This window comes from Phodopus roborovskii, unplaced genomic scaffold, assembly GCF_943737965.1.
Source record: "Phodopus roborovskii unplaced genomic scaffold, PHOROB, whole genome shotgun sequence".
Taxonomy (NCBI): Eukaryota; Metazoa; Chordata; class Mammalia; order Rodentia; family Cricetidae; genus Phodopus; species Phodopus roborovskii.
Window position 1 is genome coordinate 35,447,196 of NW_026126433.1, and position 19,362 is coordinate 35,466,557.

At 41.8% G+C, this 19,362-nt stretch overlaps 2 protein-coding genes across 9 annotated transcripts in view; both read left to right on the forward strand.

The window, feature by feature from the left end:
* Nucleotides 1–10,897, forward strand: part of Selp (selectin P) — a 33,221-nt gene extending 22,324 nt beyond the window's left edge. The window contains exons 10-16 of one of the 3 annotated variants that reach the window (XM_051186138.1): nucleotides 2,658–2,843; nucleotides 4,029–4,238; nucleotides 5,179–5,364; nucleotides 6,143–6,259; nucleotides 8,376–8,406; nucleotides 9,542–9,597; nucleotides 10,058–10,897. In XM_051186138.1, the coding sequence (XP_051042095.1) occupies nucleotides 2,658–2,843; nucleotides 4,029–4,238; nucleotides 5,179–5,364; nucleotides 6,143–6,259; nucleotides 8,376–8,406; nucleotides 9,542–9,596 (785 nt within the window). In that variant the 3' untranslated portion in view covers nucleotide 9,597; nucleotides 10,058–10,897. The other 2 variants (XM_051186136.1, XM_051186137.1) reach the window with 2 other exon arrangements.
* A 1,743-nt stretch (nucleotides 10,898–12,640) lies between these two features.
* The window catches only part of F5 (coagulation factor V), a 68,889-nt gene continuing 62,167 nt past the window's right edge, over nucleotides 12,641–19,362 (forward strand). For 4 of the 6 annotated variants that reach the window (XM_051186140.1, XM_051186141.1, XM_051186143.1 and 1 more), the window contains exons 1-2: nucleotides 12,641–12,900; nucleotides 15,506–15,594. In XM_051186140.1, the coding sequence (XP_051042097.1) occupies nucleotides 12,743–12,900; nucleotides 15,506–15,594 (247 nt within the window). In that variant the 5' untranslated portion in view covers nucleotides 12,641–12,742. The remainder of the gene's footprint in view (nucleotides 12,901–15,505; nucleotides 15,595–19,362) is intronic. The other 2 variants (XM_051186144.1, XM_051186145.1) reach the window with 2 other exon arrangements.

Here is a 19,362-nt window from a genome sequence, read left to right on the forward strand (position 1 = left end):
TAGAACCATGATCTCTCACAGAACCCAGCACTCACCAATTGACTATTCTGACTAGCAAGCAAGCTCCAGTGATATATCTGTCTAAACACACTCAATGCTAAGATGACAGATGTGTGTGACCATGCCATGCTTTTACACAGAGCCCAGGGATCTGACCCAAGACCTTACACTTTCCTGGCAGATACTTTGCCCACCAGGACATCTCCTCAGCCCTCTCCCCCTTCATCTTTTATCACCTGCAATAGTAGATGGAATCCAAATGAGTGTGTAACAAGCATCTGTTGGATGGAAGCTGATCAGTTCCTGGTAACACTCACTCAAACACAGCCCTGCTGACTGTGTCAACTAGTGGAACTCTCAAAAACAGGGTGGATCTCACCTGTCTTTGACTTCCTGGAAGCACCCAGTGGGTACAATGTGTCACATATAACTATGGGCATATATTATCTTCTAAAAGACAAGTGTACCATGTCAGTTAATTTATAGTTCCTGTTTGGTTTCAGAAGGGTCATTATTCCAGTTTATTGTTCACCATAGTCAGGGTTAGCAATAATGAGACCCACACTTCACATACATTCTTCTTATTCAGTCTACATAAACCACCCCTAAAGAAATTATTGTCACTACCCTCTTAAAAATGAAGAAAATGGGGAATCAAAAGAAAGTAGCTGTCAACAGGCATGGGGAAAGAAGGGCAGAATGAGACAACAGGTGTTTTTACTACTATACGACACTGCCCCCTAATGGCCGGGTTTCTAAACCCTGGGTCCAGGCACAGGCTGCAGGTGTAACATCTGAGGCAAAGCCTTAGGAATGGTGGTGACTGGTGATCTGCAGAGACTATACCTCTAAAAACCCATTCGAGTGCAGTAAAACAGCTACAGCATTATTTGTTCTTCCCTATGCTGATACCCCAAGTCTGTACTGCTGTACTAAAGGGCATAAATGCTAACACTTCTTGTCAAAAAGATACCCTACTAACCTCAAGGAACCCAGCCATGTGAGGAGTAAGAGTTTATACCTTGAATACATTGTAATTTTCAGATTGTATTTTAAGGGCAAAGAATCAAATTCCATTTATAAATCTGATTAAACTTTTAAATCCTGTATGTAGCCAAAGCTGTGTGTGTGTCCAGCACCACTTCCCTTCACTCCATCCTTGTCCTCTTTTCTCTGCAGGAGGAAGCACGGGTTCCTACCTGTGAGCCCAGAGTCCCCCTGGGGACAGTGTATCTTAGTGTCTGTCCTTGCTTCATTATCTACATTTACATTGTATATTAGGGGAACTGCTTTTTTTTTTTTTAACCCACCAGCTTTTGGAAATTTAACTCTTAATTTTGCCTAGGAAACCTGGTTCTCATGCAATATTTTTTTTTCCAGAACCCTATAAGGGATCACAGGGTTCTGGGATCACTAGTAGGTGGAACCCGAGCTTCTCTCTTCACTGTGCTGTGAGGTTTCCATTTGAGGAGGCTCTACAAATATTTCTATTGTGGTAGGAACAGCAGTTTCCTGATTCCCCCACCCGAACTTGGGCTCGGTCTCTGTTCCCCTATCTCCTCTGGTTCTTATCCCTCCAGGCGTGGAATCTCCTCCATGAGCACAGCAATGACCTAGGCACTTCTATTTCCATGACACCATCTAAGAGCTGGATTGCTCAAGTCCCCACCTTTAGGCCACCTCCCTGACACAGACGATTGCTCTCATCATTATCGAGGAACTCACTGTTCCTCTGGAGACCATCTCAGCCACTGAATGCAGCACCTGATACCTTGCTTAATCTCCTAGGAGATGGAGACCTGCTTTTACATTCACCTCCAGTTCCATCATTCTGTTGTATATGCTTATCCAAGTCCAGCTTCTGAAATACAGTGAACATGTACCCTCTGAGGCCTTCATTTCTTTGACTCTTTTAATGCACTACCCACAAATAGCCTGTTACCAAAAACACTTGTGCCAATATGCCAACACACTTTTTTATGAGGTAACACATAAAACTTAAGGATCTTAGCAAAATGAACCTGACATCGCCTTCAGAATAACAATGGATCCAAAAAAAAGGGCACTGTTCTCAATCACTATTGGTAAATAATAGTCATGTGGCAAGTGTAATTTAGTGATGAAAAGGAAACAAATCTAAAAGACATCTGTATCTTCAATCACTTACTGAAAAATTGAAGGGGAAATTGTGGTGAGAAAATTAGAAGCTCATTTGTTCCGCTGTTTGGCCTGTGCTTGTTGAGTGACTCTCAGTCCCTGAGATACCTACAGTAGGAATCAGGTTAGACAAAGTAAACAGCTGGGGTTTTAGAAGCTTTACAGACAGCAGGTGAAAGGAACTGCAGTGTATGGTGTGACAACATATGAGTCCCAACAGTAAGTCTATGAGTTAAGGGAAAGCCATGAAAACTGAGATTGAGTACTTGGCTTCCTCCTTTCCCTGACCTTCCCCTATACCTCTTTATACAAACCCACCTGCCCCCTCCTTCCTGAAATAATCCTGTTTTATACATCTTGCGGTGCCTGCTGCTCAGCAAAATGCCCAAGATGCACTAGGTAGTCAATAGCTATTTGTCAACTATTGAATGGCTAAACTATGTGAAACACAGAAGGTCTTAATAAGCATGATATTGGGACTTTCTCATTTGATACTCCAGCCATCAAGTGCCCAGGAATCTTTGCCCCAGATCAAGGCAGCCTGGATTGTTCTCATGACAATGGAGAATTCATTGTTGGCTCTACCTGCCACTTCTCCTGTAATAAGGACTTTGAGCTAGTGGGATCAAACACTGTGGAATGCATGGCTTCTGGAAGATGGTCAGCACCTCCACCAACCTGCAAAGGTAATGACATACTCATTGGGAAGTTGTACTTGGGGTTGTATTTTCACACTAAGAATACATGACTCATTTATGTGGCAAGTACATATTACACTGTTAGAAGTAAACACAGTTGTATGTTTTTAAACTTTCTTGAAAGTAACAGGATTTTTCTGTTCTGGAATTAAAGATACACTGATGGAGAGTTATGTGTTCTCACCTTTTAAGCCTATTTGTTTCAAAGATCTTCATTGAGCAAATTGAGTGGTACATTGTATTTGTTGAGAAGGTTATGGGCTCTGGTGTTTGGAACAAGGAATTGAGATGCAGAGGGACCAAGTATCTATCACATGGCAAGTTTACGACTAAGTCAGTGGCATTGTTTTCATTTCATCTTGCATGTTGACCTTGGGCCAGGGAATAGCATATTACCCAACAATCCAGGGAGCACAGGCAGTTATTTGCATTTAATGTGCCTTCTATTGAGATACCAGCTCTCTGTAGCAGCTCCACAGCTGCCTCCCTTTTAAAACCATTAGTGATATCAACTCTGCTTCTTATGACCAGAATTAAAATACTGTTTCCTCTAAATCATTTAGTTACTTGTGTGTGGTATGTGCACACATGTGTATGCAGGTATGAGAGCCCATGTGTATGCATGCAGAAGCCAGAGGCCAGCAGTTGTCTTCCTCTGTTAGTTACTTTCACCTTATTTCCTGAGACATGATCTCTCACTGAACCTAAAGCTCACCTTTTTTGCCTAGGCTACTGGCTATCAAGTTCCCAGGATCTACTTGTCTCTGCCTGCCACTGACCTTTTTTATTTTGAGACGGGGGCTTCTCTGTGTAGCTTTGGAACATGTCCTGGAAGTTGCTCTGTAGACAAGGCTTGCCTATGCCTCTGCCTCTTGAGTGTTAGGATTAAATGCATGCACCATCACTGCCCAGCATCAGCACTGACTTTTATATGGATGTTGTGGATTGAACTGAGGTCCCCTTGCTTTCAAAACATCCACGAAGCCATCTCTCCAGCGCTTAAATAATTTCCCCATCTCATTTCCCATACCTAAGATTAATAGGTCTTCATCACTTCCATATATGCATTACTAGATGAAGGCAGTTATCCCATGACAGTTTTAATTCAGATATGATCCCTTATCCTGTGAACATACAAAAATATTTTTAAATAAAATATTTTTCTCATGACAGGTGTAACATCACTTCCTAGCCCAGAGGTGCACTGTCCTGCTCTCAATACTCCTGGACAGGGCAAAATGTCCTGCAGACACCATCTGGGAAGCTTTGGTCCGAACACCACTTGTTACTTTGGGTGCAAAACTGGATTTACACTCAGAGGAGCCAACTTGCTCAGATGCAGGACTTCAGGACAATGGACAGCAGTGACTCCAGCTTGTAGAGGTAACTAACTGGGCAGGAGCAGGGAATTCTGAAGCCATTTTCCCTGCCATACATTATATGTATCTGCCTGTTTAAATTCCACCCAGCCCTAACAACCACCACAAGCACCCATGCCTCCATGAAATCCACAGCAGCTCCGAGCAGACGTGTGCATCAGACACTTCATCTTTGCCCTCCCCCAAACCACTTTATACGTAGGCATATGTATAAAAGTACACATGTTTACATGTGTCAGAGCTAAAAGAATGCAAATGTAAAACCAGATCAATGAATTGTAAAGTATGAATTGCAATGTTATTAATTAGGTGACAGTATAAATCTGCAGTATTTTCATAATGATTGGAATCTAAGATGTTAGTCCTACCACACTGTTCACAAAGCATGGAGTCCCCAGGCTGCTTCATCCTGCTATCTCCCACAAAGCACAGCATTGAGCTTTAGAAATGTCAGGACTGCTGTATTACACTTATTTGAATTAAATCTGATTTCCTGGGGTTCATTTCCTGTCCACAACTTACAGAAAATAATCTGGTTTCCTAAAAAAAAAAATAGTTTAAGGAGGGTTATTGTCCCCTTCTCCAAACTTCTAGTGTTCAGCTGCGAGGACCACAAAGTAAGTATTTTGATAATCACGCGCTGACATGGCAGGTTAATCACAATGTATTAATAATAACACATAGATACAAATTCAATAGTGTTTTTGGGGAGACTTTTTGGAGATTAGATCAGTACTCTCTGAGTCATCCTTGTTCTCTGGCTAGAATTATTTCATAGCTACTTTGGTGAGACAGTATTTGAGGAGCTGCTGTGGCTTTTGGCTCTGGCTGACCTCCTTTACAACATTTTACATTGACTCCATTTACTGTGATTTCCAGACAAGTACCTTCCTTCTGTGTATTTGCTGCTTCTCATTCATTCTTTTTTTTTTTTTCCCTTGCAGCTATAAAATGCTCAGAACTGCACATAGACACACCAGTATTGATGAACTGCTCCAACCCCTGGGGAAATTTTAGCTATGGATCAACCTGCACCTTCAACTGTCCAGAGGGGCGGTTACTGAATGGCTCTGCAAGGGCAACATGCCGGGAGAATGGCCAATGGTCAGCTGCCATGCCAACATGCCAAGGTACATTTTTTTTTCATATGGTTTGGAACATGACCTCGACATAGAAGACCAAGTCCCTGCTTCTTTTCTGCATGTTTCTCGTGGCTTTTCTTTGCTTCACTGGTCCCTTTGTGTGATAAATGTTTCACATGAACCATAAAGGATCCCCTTGCTTTATACAAGCCCTAGGAATGAAGCTGGTGGCCATGTGGAGCCCTGCCATTCCTTTCATTGTTTATATGTGTGAAACTAATTTCCCTACTTCTTACAGCCTCTACTCAACACATCTTGGGAATTCAAATACATTAACCAAGGGTTTTCACACAGAGTCCTAATTTGTTGTGTCAGAAGACCTTTGTTTAACATCTACCTCTGAAAATACCTCAAGTCTTTTAATTATGCCCTATCTGTTTGCAAACTCAATCTCAGTCCCTACTTCTCCCTTACTTTCCCATAGCAGTTATGACTAGTTTCTGTTACATAACCAAATCATTGACTGACAAAGAGAAATTACCCCATCATTTACTTCATTCACCCAAATATGCACTGATGAATTTGTATCTACTAATGAGTTCCTTTCAGGGGATCTTTATCTTGTCCACTTTAGAAATCATGACTTTTTTAATCCAAGTATTTAAAACCTCTGCTTCCTTTTCTGTACAGTGGACTTCTGACTTCCAAATCTTTCCTGCCAGGTTATCTTGCTTACAGCCCTATCTTAGTTCTTGGGGTGCCTCCCAGAGGATGACTGGCCTGTGCACACCACACTCACACTTTGCATGCATGTTTATTTTAGCAGGACCACTGACCATCCAGGAAGCACTGACTTACTTTGGCGGGGTAGTGGCTTCTACAACAGGCCTGGCAGTGGGCGGGACACTCCTGGCTCTGCTCAGAAAGCGTCTCAGGAAAAAAGGTAAATACCAAGGAATCTTCCTCTTTTCTGTTCATGATTTTGGAGTGAAGTGATAAAGTCAGGAGTTTCTATTTAGGAACAATTTGCTAAAGAAAATATTTGTGACCTTGGAGCCCTGACTGCCTGTCCAAATTACCTGCAGGAATTTATGAAAATACAGAAATTCTGAATTTTTCTTTTTTTCCTTGTGTGTGTTTGTGTGTACATGCGTGCAGATGGGCCTTCTGCCTACTAAACCAGTGTTCTACCACTGAGATGTGTCACCACCCATTATATGAATTTTTCTAAAGGCTTCCCTTAAAATTCTGATGAAGCATCTGAGGGCCTCTGGGACCACCAAAATTAATTATAAGCATGCCATGAATCTTTCCCTTGCCTCACCCCATGTAATAGCCATTTGCAAATCAGTTTTTCCAGACAGTGTTGCAAATAGCGATGATACCTGAGGCTGAGGAACATATAGTCTTGTAAGAGGGACAGGTAAGTTAAGCAGTACACATAATGTGGTGTGTCTGTAAGAACAAAAATATGGTGTAGATGTTACTAGAACATAGAACAATATTCTTGGATCAGATTGGTACACTGCAAAGGCTTTCTCAACCTTAGCTTGGGTTACGGGATGTGGCAAAGTTGGGGAGATGAACTAGAGTTCTAGCAAAGAAAACTGCACATGGAAACCACGAACTTGTTAGAGAGCTGGGAGAAGTGATGTGTTTGGCAGCCGAGAGCATCTGAACCCAGCAGACTCACAGACCAGTGGGGAGGAGAAGCTGGAGGTTAAGAAGCCGCTGCTTCAGCAGCGTCCTGAAAACACATGCTCAAAAATTCTCCCCTGCAAACTTGTGGGTTTTGGAGAAGGTTAAAGCAGGAGAGTGACCAAATGATGAAGTCTCTATCAGGGACACCTCATCAGCCTGTTTTCAGAGAGAGATCTTAGACCCAGAGACAAAAGAAACACCCAGTTCTTAGACTTCCAAACATCTTTTCTCCATCTGCTGTGACTTGTAGCCTGCCCAACTGTTGATTGGCTACAAACATTTCTCTATAAACTATCACGACTCTGACTGCCCTTTCTCACAGAAAGGAGGATCAACTGGTGCTCAAATCCAGACAACTGGAAGAAGCTGTGTTAAACTATTCCAGACCTCACATTCCATTTGGGAGTTCCAATAACTAATCAGAATTGCTCATGGGATGGAATGTCCTGTGCCCTCCTTTTATCATTCCCTACACAAAGCCACCATTGCACTGTATATGTTTCCCCCAACACTCTTGCACACAATCTCCTGTGAACTGGAAGTCTAATGATAGCAAAGGGTAGCTTCTTGCTGATGGGAGAGATGTGCCAATAGTCCATGAAAATGTGTGCTCACTTAACCAAATCAAGATGGAAGCAAGAGTTCTGAAAACCTAGCTTTCATTTCCATAATCATGTCAGAATCACATAATCTTCTCCTGCCCCTCCCCTGGTCAACTGACCCTCTAAACCCTTGCCAAGTTGTTTCTTCAGTTTTCAGATAAATTTGAGACTTTCCGGTCACCTCAAATTTTTCTAAATCTCTAACAATAAATAAATGTATGAGTTGGGGAGGATGGCATTTCCTGGGCTCGTGCCAATTTGGGTTCCAACATCGAAATAGTCTATTGTGAAGTAACAGGTGGTGCTGTAGCCATGTGTCAAGACTTAGCTATCAGTCTGTTGTTAGAATTAAGACAGGAGGCTCCTGATCACATACATCACTGGGAGGGAAAATGAAGCATCCACTGTAGTGTTGCTATGGGCTGATTTATAAGATTACCATGCTAGCTGAGCACCAAGGGACTAAAAACCTGGATGCAGCAATAGAGAGCCCTCAAGTACCAGGACTCAGGGGCATTAGAACAGGGTAGTTGGTTTTTTCCCTATAAAGTTAAAAAGAAAAAAGGTAAGAGGGATTTGGAATAAAATATTATAAACTGCTCAATTTAGCCTAAGAAAAGTGCTGCCCACATTTCAGGCCAGAACGTGCATATAAGAAATTATCTGAAAAACGGTCTCTGAAATTTCCTCGTTTCTAACACTAGTAATTCTTTTCACCCCATTGTTCTTTTATTCATGTTTCCTCATTTCTTTCAGATGATGGAAAATGCCCCCTGAACCCACACAGGTAAGATGGGAGTGTTCTGTGCATAAACAAATGGTGTCTGTTTGTCTTTCTAACATGCTACATAGGGAGAACATGATGTCTCCTCCTCTCTGTGATGTGTCTTCTGTCATGCCCTTCCTGTCCTGAGAAAAAGCACGTGTCAGCTAAACATAGCATTTTAAGTATCAATACTTATGGATTTCCAGCTCTGGAGTCTTCCCTCCCCCTGCTTTGCAGAGAGTCTTTCTCTGCTATGTGTACACATTTCTTTACTTTACATTCCCTTACCTCATTGGTTAAAAACAATAGACATCCTCATTATAGTATAAAAAATAAATAAAGTGGGAAGTGATTTATAATGGAAACCAAATGTTAAAGCTTGGGTGTTACATTAATAAACACTTGAAGGCCATTGAAAGTTTGTAAATTTAAGTAGAATCTCAATGAATAATGGCTCAGGAAGGGACAGTGGGCTATTTTCTGGGAAAATACTGTATTAGTTCAATTCACAGGGCAACGACTTTCATCTTAAAAGAAGAAAAACACACTTCATGTGAAGCGTTTCAGATACAGGCAGTCTTTAATCTTGAACAGTGAGATTCCAAAGCCACATGGGATCTGGGACAATTCTGTTGTATCCTGTGTTTTTGGACATGTAGTATCCCTGACCTCTGCCCACTACAGGGCCATCCTTTTCATCACCAGGAAAATCCAAAAACCACCCATAGGGGGCAGTACTATCATTCTGTGGAAACCCTTGCTCAACTATCCATTAACAAGACTGAGAACTTTTTAACTATTTCTCATCAAGAAAAGGGTGCAATCCCTTGTGGGATAAATCCAGTTTTCTACACAGAAACCAGTAGCAACAATCCTGTGAGTAGGGCTGTGGATGTGGCCTGGTGGTAGAGCATCAGTTTAGCATGCATGAGGCTCTGGGCTCTATTCCCAGTACCGTGGAAAAGTGTGAGTGTGAAGTACAAGTCAGATTACCTAGAGCTCTGAGTGGGACCTTCAAAGTTGCTCTTCCACTTACTTTCCTTATGAAAATAGAATTCCAGGGTAGATAAAAATCCGTTGTTTCTAGAGATATTATGAGCTGGCTACTTGGAGGAGTAATTTCATGATAGATCATTCTTGTGTCTCTATTCTTCAGCCACCTAGGAACATACGGAGTCTTCACTAATGCTGCGTTTGACCCAACCCCTTGAGGTGAGTTACTTATGAGGATATTTTTGAAGAAGATAAAACAGTGAGGGAAAGGGCAAGAATATAAAGCTTTAATTTTCTTTATATCATCATTTATTAACTTTCAAGCATGTATTAAAATGTCAAGCCATGACAGAAACCATATTGGCAACAAGTATATTTGACAGTGAGGGGGGAGGGGACAATAGAGTGTACCCAAGGATTTCCAGGTGAAAGGATGAAAGGTTGTAGCAGCATATAACTTGCTCCAGGATGCATGAGATCCCGTTATTGGCAGCCGAGTGGTATTGACAGTATTGGCTTGCCTCAAAATCCCCTGTGCTACCTGAAATAATCTGAAACCATTTCTTTTTTTTTCCAAATAGTACAATGAAAAGTCCCCTTGTAGAATCTGGAAAGAGGCAACTATCTTGACCATCGGGGGACAGACATTCTGAAAGATTTCTTCCTCTTTCAATTTCAGAGGTCTGGTCTCCTGCCTCCTCCTTCAGTCTCTCAGGACTCTGCATGCAGATGCCAAGCTTCCTGACTTTAACTCCACTGTAAATAATGGGAATCGAGCAAAAGGACTGTGTACATTCCCACCTCTCCACCCATCCTTTCCTGCTCTGCCTCTCACCTTCCTCTAGCACAGCCACAAAACAGGAGCAAATGTTTCTGCTGTGGTCTGTGGCTTTGACCTTGCTTTGACTGAAAATGGGAGTTAGTCCAAAGCCCTGGAGCATCTGACTCACCAGGAGACCAGACTCTGGAGAGCTGAAGATCTACTTTCTCTTGGGACTGAAGAGTGATACTCCAAGATGCAAGAGAAACCTCTAGCTTAAGGGAGAGGCTGCTATAAGATCTCCTGGGCCTTCCGAGTTTCCTTCTATGAGGTTGTTTATACCTCTGCTGCTGACATTTTCACTGAAACCTCCAGATGGTACCAGAGGCCACAGAAGATCAAAAACAGAGCCAGGATGCCACAACCTTCCCTCCACTAATGCACCCAAAGGCCATTATTTGAATATGTAATTAGACTCCCCCAAATGCCATGATCCTCATGTTTTGTTCACTAAGGTCTATGTGTCCTATGTTGTTTACCACCAATGTGGCCACAGTTATAGTCATCCAAATGACAGCTAGACCTTCCAATGAGTCAGCAAATATATGTCATATGTCCCCTGTCCACAGAGAAAAAAAAATCAAAGGGACAAAAAAAAAAAAGGTCTTCATTGCATTACTGTTCTGCAGGAAAGAACAGATATGTTTTATATGTAATTTAATTAATTCACGTGTTTAATAAATAAGTCCCTGGAAATTATACATGACTTGTCTCTAATTGATGCAAACATCAGGGAGTCAAACAATTTGGCTGCCTTGCTGTGGTGTAATGAAATTCAATGACCACCATGTAGACTGCATACACATAAGCAGATAGGCAAGCAAAAATAGTAAGGGCATCCTGTGAAAAGTTACAGTGATTTTGAAGGATAAAAAAAAAGAAAGTAGTTTAGGGACTGGCTGCTTTAAATTTTTTTTCTTCAAATACATTGTCAATAGTATCTAGTATGTGTGTATGTGTGTAAGAAAGAGAGAGAGACAGACAGACAGACACTAGGCTAGGTCAACCCTGTCTCCCATATCAGAATTTGCATTTTGTTAAAAATACCCAGAAGATTCTGACAATATTGAGACTCCTGAAACTGTGGGTTAGGAGTGAAAGGTATTGTTCCTGCTTTTGAATAGATTCTAATCTAGCTGTGGGCACAAGAGGACCCTGAAAAACTAATGCAGGGTAATCAAAAGGATCGTATAGTCTAAATAGATTAAATTCATAAAACAGAGATGTCAGCTTGAACCCAGAATCAGAGATGAAGGCAGAAGTCATGACTTTAAATTTTACTATAGTTAGATATGCACATGTCTGTTAATTAATCTTTGGTACAGAGTCTCACTGTGTAGCTTAGGCTGATCTCCAGCCACAGACTAACATTTTCCTGCTTCAGCCACTTGTGTGTTGGAATTACTGGCATGGGCTATCACACCTTCCTTGAGAAGAGACATTCTAAATTGACTGAATGAGCAAGGGAATAAAACACAAGGGGGGGGGGGGCAGGGAGGCTGTCTAGGAGCCTGGGTGGTGCCAGATTAAAATTTACTGAATGTGCTGGAAGCATAAAACATGGACAGAAACAGAGTTCTAGGGAACTCAGGACAAGTCATAATAATTCAGATATTATGTTTCTCCATCAACAGAAAAAATAAAATCTAAAACTTTATGCAAAGCATCCTTCAAAAAATGGCGCCTTGGAGGGGGAGCACATGAGCATAGATGAGATAATAGGCTGCAGCCGCCTTGACACGGGACCACACAGTTTACAACATCCCCTCCCCCACAACAATTGCATCAAAGAAAACTGGAATTGCCATCCTTATTTTGCAGAGGTCAAAAGTACTCCGGAGATAGAAGGTAATTAGCCCAAGACCACTCAACCACGGAATATCTCAAGTGAGGTCTCTTAAGTCCTGTTCTCTACTACACTTGAGCTGGTAACAAGCCCTTACCAGGTGGTGTGTGGCTTGCTAGAAGTTACTGAAGCAATCTAGAACGCTAACCTGTTGGTGGACTTGTCATCTGGCCGTTTTCTGTGCCTAGTAACCACAGTGTCATTTTCCTGGGGTCAGGGGATGGGTGTTTGGTCTTAGTGAGGCTTGCAGAAATCAGCAGTCGAGCCTAAACTTTGACCTGTCCTTCCCGCCCCACCCCCACCCAGGCAAGACGAGTGGGATTGATTGCTGCTCTCACCTGTGGGCGGGGGGGGGGGGGGGGGAATGCTGCTTTGTGATGGGGCAAAGATTCTTGGGCACAGTTCCTGTGCCACAACCTCCAGCAGGATTGCCCTTTCTTTCCTTGTAATACACAGTCCCTAGTCTGGTTCCCTAATAAATGCCTCTGGCCACATGGGGGAGTGACCTCAACAAGCCCAAGCCTACATGAGGCACAGACTGGGAAGGGAGGTAGGGTGAGCCAGCCGCCACAGGAGACAGGGACACCGCTTCCTGCAGCCTCCTAGTCCTCCAGGGAGCCCCGACAACGACAGCACGCAGCGGGAACCGGGAATTGAGTGAGCACGCGGCAGTGGCAGTGCGCCCCAGGACAAGGGCCATGCTCCTAGTCTGCCAGCGCCTCTGTGTCCTGGTGGTCCTGGGCACCAGCTGGGCGGGCTGGGGCAGCCACCCGGCCGAGGCAGCGCGGGTAAGGCAGTTCTATGTAGCTGCTCAGGACATCCTCTGGAGCTACCACCCTGAGTCCACAGACCCAAGGTAACTCGGGGTGGAATCCAGGTGGGCTTCTCCAAGAAGAAGCTCCACTGTAATTGCAAGGTTTATTTTGTTTGTTTTGTTTTTTATTTCGGGGCGGTGGGGAGGGGAGACAGAAAGGGAGAGAGACAGAGAAGGACAGGAAGAGAGACAGGGAGAGAGAAAGAGACAGAATAGAGGCACAAAGAGAAAAGTTAAAAGTGTAATAATGGGTGCTAATTTTGCCTCCTCTGATATAAATTATCGTGTCAAGGATGTAGAAATTTTCCAGTGGGAACAGTTAGCTATGGCTAACCATCTTTTTCACTGCCCCTACCCCCACACTGTTTGCTCCCACTTTGTTAGTTTAGTGTACTGATGGATTGAAATGACAGCCTCTGGTGCCCTCTTACACCTTCCCGAAAGTCTGGTTCCAGCCCTTTTAACGGTCTACTTAAAAAAGGAAAAAAAAAAAAAAAAAGATAGAACTTCTAGTCACTAACATTTATTTCTTGTAGACATTGGCTCTAAAGAGAAAACTGTCCACCGTGTACTTCATTATGAGGAGATAATTTAATGACTCTTGCCTTAATTTGTTGCCTATAAATGACGTTCAAAACGTTGGTTCATGGGAAGAGGACACACTTGTATTTTCACCCTTTCTTGACTTATTCCTGGCTACCTAAGTGGCTTCATTTTTTTTTTCCTTTCACTTTGGATGACTTCCTGGAATATGGCTTATCCTGGATATTCTTGTCTGTCCTGAATATTACCCATGTTAGTGACCAGGTTAGAAGGTCATTCAAAGATGTGTGTTAACAACGAGGTGGTTTAGATAATACCAACCCTACCTTTGAGTTGCAAAATATATTTTGCTAACTGGAAAGTTCAATGAAAGCCTTCCTGAAGTTAACCAACTCATAGATTTACTCAGCATTCATAGCTACTATTTCTATTTGAAATGGCAAGCCTAGCCTTCTAGTTGACTCATTTTTTTTCCTTTTAGTTGACATCAAAGTTTAAGCGATTGTGAAAGATGTGTTCCTCTTTTACAATTGCAAAACCAAAGCAATCACTCAAAAAATAATGTAATATTTTGAAAGCAATGTGTAACATTTTAGTATAAATGCATAATAAGCTTTTAATTTTTGTTGTTGTAACTGGGACTATTTGGGATGGCATTACAATCTATCTTGGTATTATGCTAATAAATATCACATTAAAAGGATTTCAAGTATTACATTTTTAGAGTGATAATCTAAGCTGTACCTATACTCTTAGGAAACTGCCATTGATGGAACCCCTCCCCACAAAAAAATAACATTATTTCCAGTGCCAATTTTCCTGCTCTGGGTTGAACAGACTTGGTGGTTGGTGTGTTCAGGCTGGGATAGGGCACAGGTAGGTGTAAGTCAAGAGACACAGGGTTAGGGATGAAAACATTCAGATCAAATGTACAACATGAGAACTCTATCTAACAACAGTGTATTACATGGGCAGGTCTTCCCCTGGCAAAGGGAAATGGATAATAAAAGAAAAATGGATAAGCTGCTTCAATGAAACACATTGACCAAAAGGCAAGTTAGAGAGGAAAAGGTTTCTTTGGCTTACACTTCAGCATTGCTGTTCATCCATGAAGGAAACCTGGACAGGAATACAAACAGGGCAGGATCCCAGAGGCCAGAGCTGACGCAGAGGCCTCTGCCTGCTTTCTTATAGAATCCAGGACCATCAGCCCAGGGATGGCACCACCCACTGTGGGCTCCCCACTCTCCTCCAGTTGATCACTAATTAAGAAAATGCCTTACAGCTGGATCTCATTTGCTCAAAAGAGGCTCCTTCCTCTCTGATGACTCTAGCTTGTGTCAAGTTGACACATGCAACCTGCCAGCTCACTGCTGAAAGGGAAAACTACTACAGGAAGCTCTTCCTTCAGGGTCTCCATACTCCTGTGCAATATGGTTCTGTAGTTATCAAGATGTATAACCTCATTTATTCTAGAAATAGATAATGGAACAGAAGCCTGCTGGGTCTGGATAAAGCTGAGGAAAAGGTTTAACCCTGGATTCCTGGCTGTGCTGTTTACCATCTCCATCTTCATAAGAACCAACTTAATCAGTTCAGTGAAGGTTTTTGACTTGTTCCCCAATACAGATCTCAGAGTTCTGCCTGTTGTCTCAGTTCTCTCAACTAGAAACAGGTTCCAATAAATGAACACCAATTTACCATTTCCCATTGGTTCAAAATTTTATAATGAAAGTAGAAAAAAATTACATCTGATCAATAGATTGAAAAATGGTTCGAATATATACTTAGTAGTGACTCATATTTTTAACTTAGACCTGAAGTTTGAGTTTGCAGTATGAGCTTACCGTCCTTAACAGAAAAATTGATTCTGAAAAGCAGAAACAGAACAAAATCAGGCTCATGGAAGACTATCATTGATGATGATTATTTCATTTATTTCACTTGATATTCCAATCTATAAAACCTTGGGCCTTGGAAATACAATAAAATACAGTCATTCTACTTTTATATGCAAAATCTGAGCATATAGACACCTCCTTTTATGGGATGGGAATAGATATCACATATGATTTTCAAATTAGATTTCATATTTTATTTCTAGTTTGAATTCTAAACCTTCCTTCAAGAAAATTGTCTATAGAGAGTATGAGCCATATTTTAAGAAAGAAAAGCCACGATCTAGCATCTCAGGTAAGTCTGAAATATATTTTAAATAATTTTTTATTGGGGTTTGAATGTGCAGTCTAATGCATGCTATGAAAACTCTACCACTGATCTAAATCTCAGTCTACATGTAAATTTTTATTCTGAGACAAGGTCTCACTAAGTTGGCTACCCAAGCTTTGAGCTTTGAATTTGGTCTATGACCTAGGAAGAGTGTGAATTTCAATTTGTTTTGGGGGGGATGGGTCTCAGCTTCTCAAGTAGCTGGGATTATAGGTGTGGCCACCAAACCAACCCAGTTTTATTTCTTTTAATTTTAAATATAATTTTTCATGGACAGTAATATATTCTTTATACTTGAAATATCCACTCTGAACTAGCTAGATAGCTCAGTGGCTAAAGGTACTCAGTGCCAAGCCCAAAGACCCAAGTTCCTTCCCCATGACTCACGTAGTAGAAGGAGAGAACTGAGTCTCTTAATTTGACCTCCAATCTCCACACATGCAACATTGTGTGAGCTCTCACATGCACATGTGCACTCAGGCACACACATACCAAAATAAAAAAGTATAAAAATATATAGTTAGTTATCTTCTGTTAATATGTATGATGGTCCTATCAAATTCTAGCTATATAATATGTCTGCCAGATTCGGTGAGAATATGGGGCTTCTTGTTCATAATATTGAGCGTTTCAGAGACAGTAAAATTTAAACCAAACAGGGATTTTTCTGACCAGGGGACCCTGTGGAAATGGGTTGCCCACAGAGCAAACCATGTTTTTAACCTTGGTCAAGAAAGCCAAACAAAAAGTTTCAGTGTTTGAATTTGTATTTATTCATCTAACAACCTGCAGCTGGGCACCTTCTGTGGGCTAGACATTAAATTAGGCACTATGAATACAAAAGTTAGACAACATGAACTCTACTTTCCTGGGGCTTGTGATATGTTTGTATAGGCACAGATGCACTCCAGCAGGATGAACTCATCATTGTTTCTGTCCAGCTTCCTAGACTCATTCAAAGGAGCTATGTATGTTTGATCCTTTGCCTTTAGCTTTCAGATAGTTATGGCATTTGAAGAAAACCTTTCTTCTATTTTTTCTTCAGTGCTTCATTAATCAAAGACTGATTTATCAAGGGCTCTGGGATCTTAACTACAGAAACATATTTCACAAGAATTGCAGAGGCTTATTCAGGGAGGACGTCTTCCAGTTGGGCCCTTTGTCATCAGTTCACCCATCCTTCCTGATGATGGTCAGCCATCTTTCCCAGGCTCACCTTCTGCCTCTTCTGCCCATCTATCCCTATCCCCACTCCCCTGCTCTTCCCTGCCTCATCTGGTCTTTATTATTCAATGCTTTCTCAGACTTGAGTATTTCTTCCAGCAAAAAAAAACAAACAACAAAGTCATTTTCTGGTAAATCTTATCTAGGAAAGGAGATATATCTCTCCTTGACCCTCCCTGCCCTTTTCTTGTGTCTTCATTCCTTCCTCCTGATTCCCGAGTGAGAAGTTGATGTCACTGTCCACATTCTCTCTTCTTCACCCCTTCCCTAACCTGCTCCAGTCTGATTAACTCTGTCTCTGTCGATTGCTGCCTCTGAGATGGCAGCACATCACCATTTCGAGGCTGTCTGACACTCCCTTTTGGACCTCTTTGCCTTGTTTCTCCAGGGACACTTTCCCTGGTTTTCCTCTGAGCTCCTTTACCATCCCTTCTCAATTTCTCCCGTCTCTTCTTCTCTGAGGGTCCAAACTCAGCCACACATGGCTTTTACAGACATCCACCCAAAAGCCACATTCTTTAGGGCACTGCACAGATTTCTACCCTATCCTAGCATTAGGACCTTTTCTTTCTTCTGTCTACTCCTATGAACTTACAGTCACCTTTTAGAGATGCTGTGAGGACCAGACTGGCTAATGAATACAAAGTACTTAAATCATGCTCACACATGATAAGCACTTAATACAAGTTAGCTACATTGTTGTTATTGCTGCCATTGTAGCTATGAACCATGCCTCCATTACAGTGTGTACATCATAATATTGTGGATATAGCAACTTGTGCTTTTGCTTGTTTTATAGTCCTTGTACGTTATAATTTATATATTGATTTGTCTTTAGATAAATAAATTGAGTATTCTTTCTTTTTAATGATCACAACTTAAGAATACCCCAGTTGAGAGTCTGGGGATGTAAAGGTGGATTCTGACTCCCAACAGTCAACCATTAGAGATGTCCAATAGCAGAATGTCATAGCACAGTGACAAGGAAGAATGATGCTGAAGGTTCTGCAGTGAGAAAGCAAGGGGAATTGGGGAGCCAAGTCATGAGTGTTGGTGGGAGTATAAAGGTGCATTTTAGAACACACACACACTCACTCACTCACAAACAGAGCACATGAGGGTTTAGATCAATGGTTCTCAACCTGTGGCTTATGACCTTTTAAGGGTTGAACCACCCCCTCTCAGGGTCGCCTACAACCATTGGAAAACACGGATATTTACAATTCAAAACAGTAGCAAAACTACATTTATAAAGTAGGAATGAAAATAGTTTTATGGTTGGAGTCACCACAACATGAGGAACTGTATTAAAGGATCACAGCATTAGGAAGGGTGAGAATCCCTAGACTGGATAGACTCATCCAGATCAGGGACCTGTGTGAAAGCTTAGTCTTGAGGGACGTAGAGAGTCACTAAGATTATTTAAGTGGGAGAAAGACAGACCCAGATTTGCACTTTAGTACTGGTTTCAATATTGGTCTACGGCTATGAACAAAGTAAAGTGCCACACACAGGTATAAAAATCCCACAACAAACACCATTGTTCCCTATGCTAACTAAAAATTAATTAGAAAAAAAAGATTGTTCTGTCTAAATCTGGAAGATGGATTAGAGAATAGCCAGAGAAAGTAGTAATGTGGCTTTAGTGCCAATCCAGGAAAAAGGCTGTGGGGAAGCTAAGATGGGGTAAATTAAACAGATTCCAAAGATACTTAAGAGCTAAAATCAACTAAACAGGTGGCTAATTGGATGGAAACAAAAAAGGGGGATTATAATTGACTTCAAGGTTTCTGGGTGGAACAGTAGAATGGATAGTGTGCTATTCAGTAAGAGAGAAAATTTAAGAAAAGAGGGATCCTTGTTTGCAAAGATAATGAGGTCAGACTCAGAGTCTGAGGCGTCTGTAGAATATCTACCTAGTGTCAAAAAAGCAGGTGCGTGTGAGTTTTGCTTTTAGGTGGGAGAACCGAGATAGACAGATACAAATATTCAGGAGATATCATCAGCAGGTTATAAATGAAGCTCCAAGGGAGCACATGATCACCCAAGGAACCCAAGGAGGCTGCAACAGAGCTCAAGAAGCAATGGTCACTGAAAAGCTTAAAGTCTTCCTAGAGAGGGCAGAGGAAAGCAGAGAGTATGGTTCCCTAGAAGTAGAGTCAAATGACACCAAGGTCAACCAGTACTGGCAGAGGGAACAACAAAACCCAGTTTCTGCTATAGTGGTAGGGTGAGAATTTATGGCGGGGGCTGGAGGGGGTGTTGATGTTGGGGAGTAGATGGCAAGTGAAGAAATGAAAACATAAGGAAAGTATGATCCTTCCTGAGATGTGGCTCTGTTGGGAAGGAGGCAGGGGCATTCTGGAGATGAATGAGAGGTTGAAGAGTATTTGGGAGCAGCACAAGAATCTAATATTTATTAAATCGGTAGAAAAGTTATCTGGGGATCTAGACACGGAAGAAGCAGGAAGGGCTGGTATTAGAAGCTGCAGCTGGTTTCATCCTTAG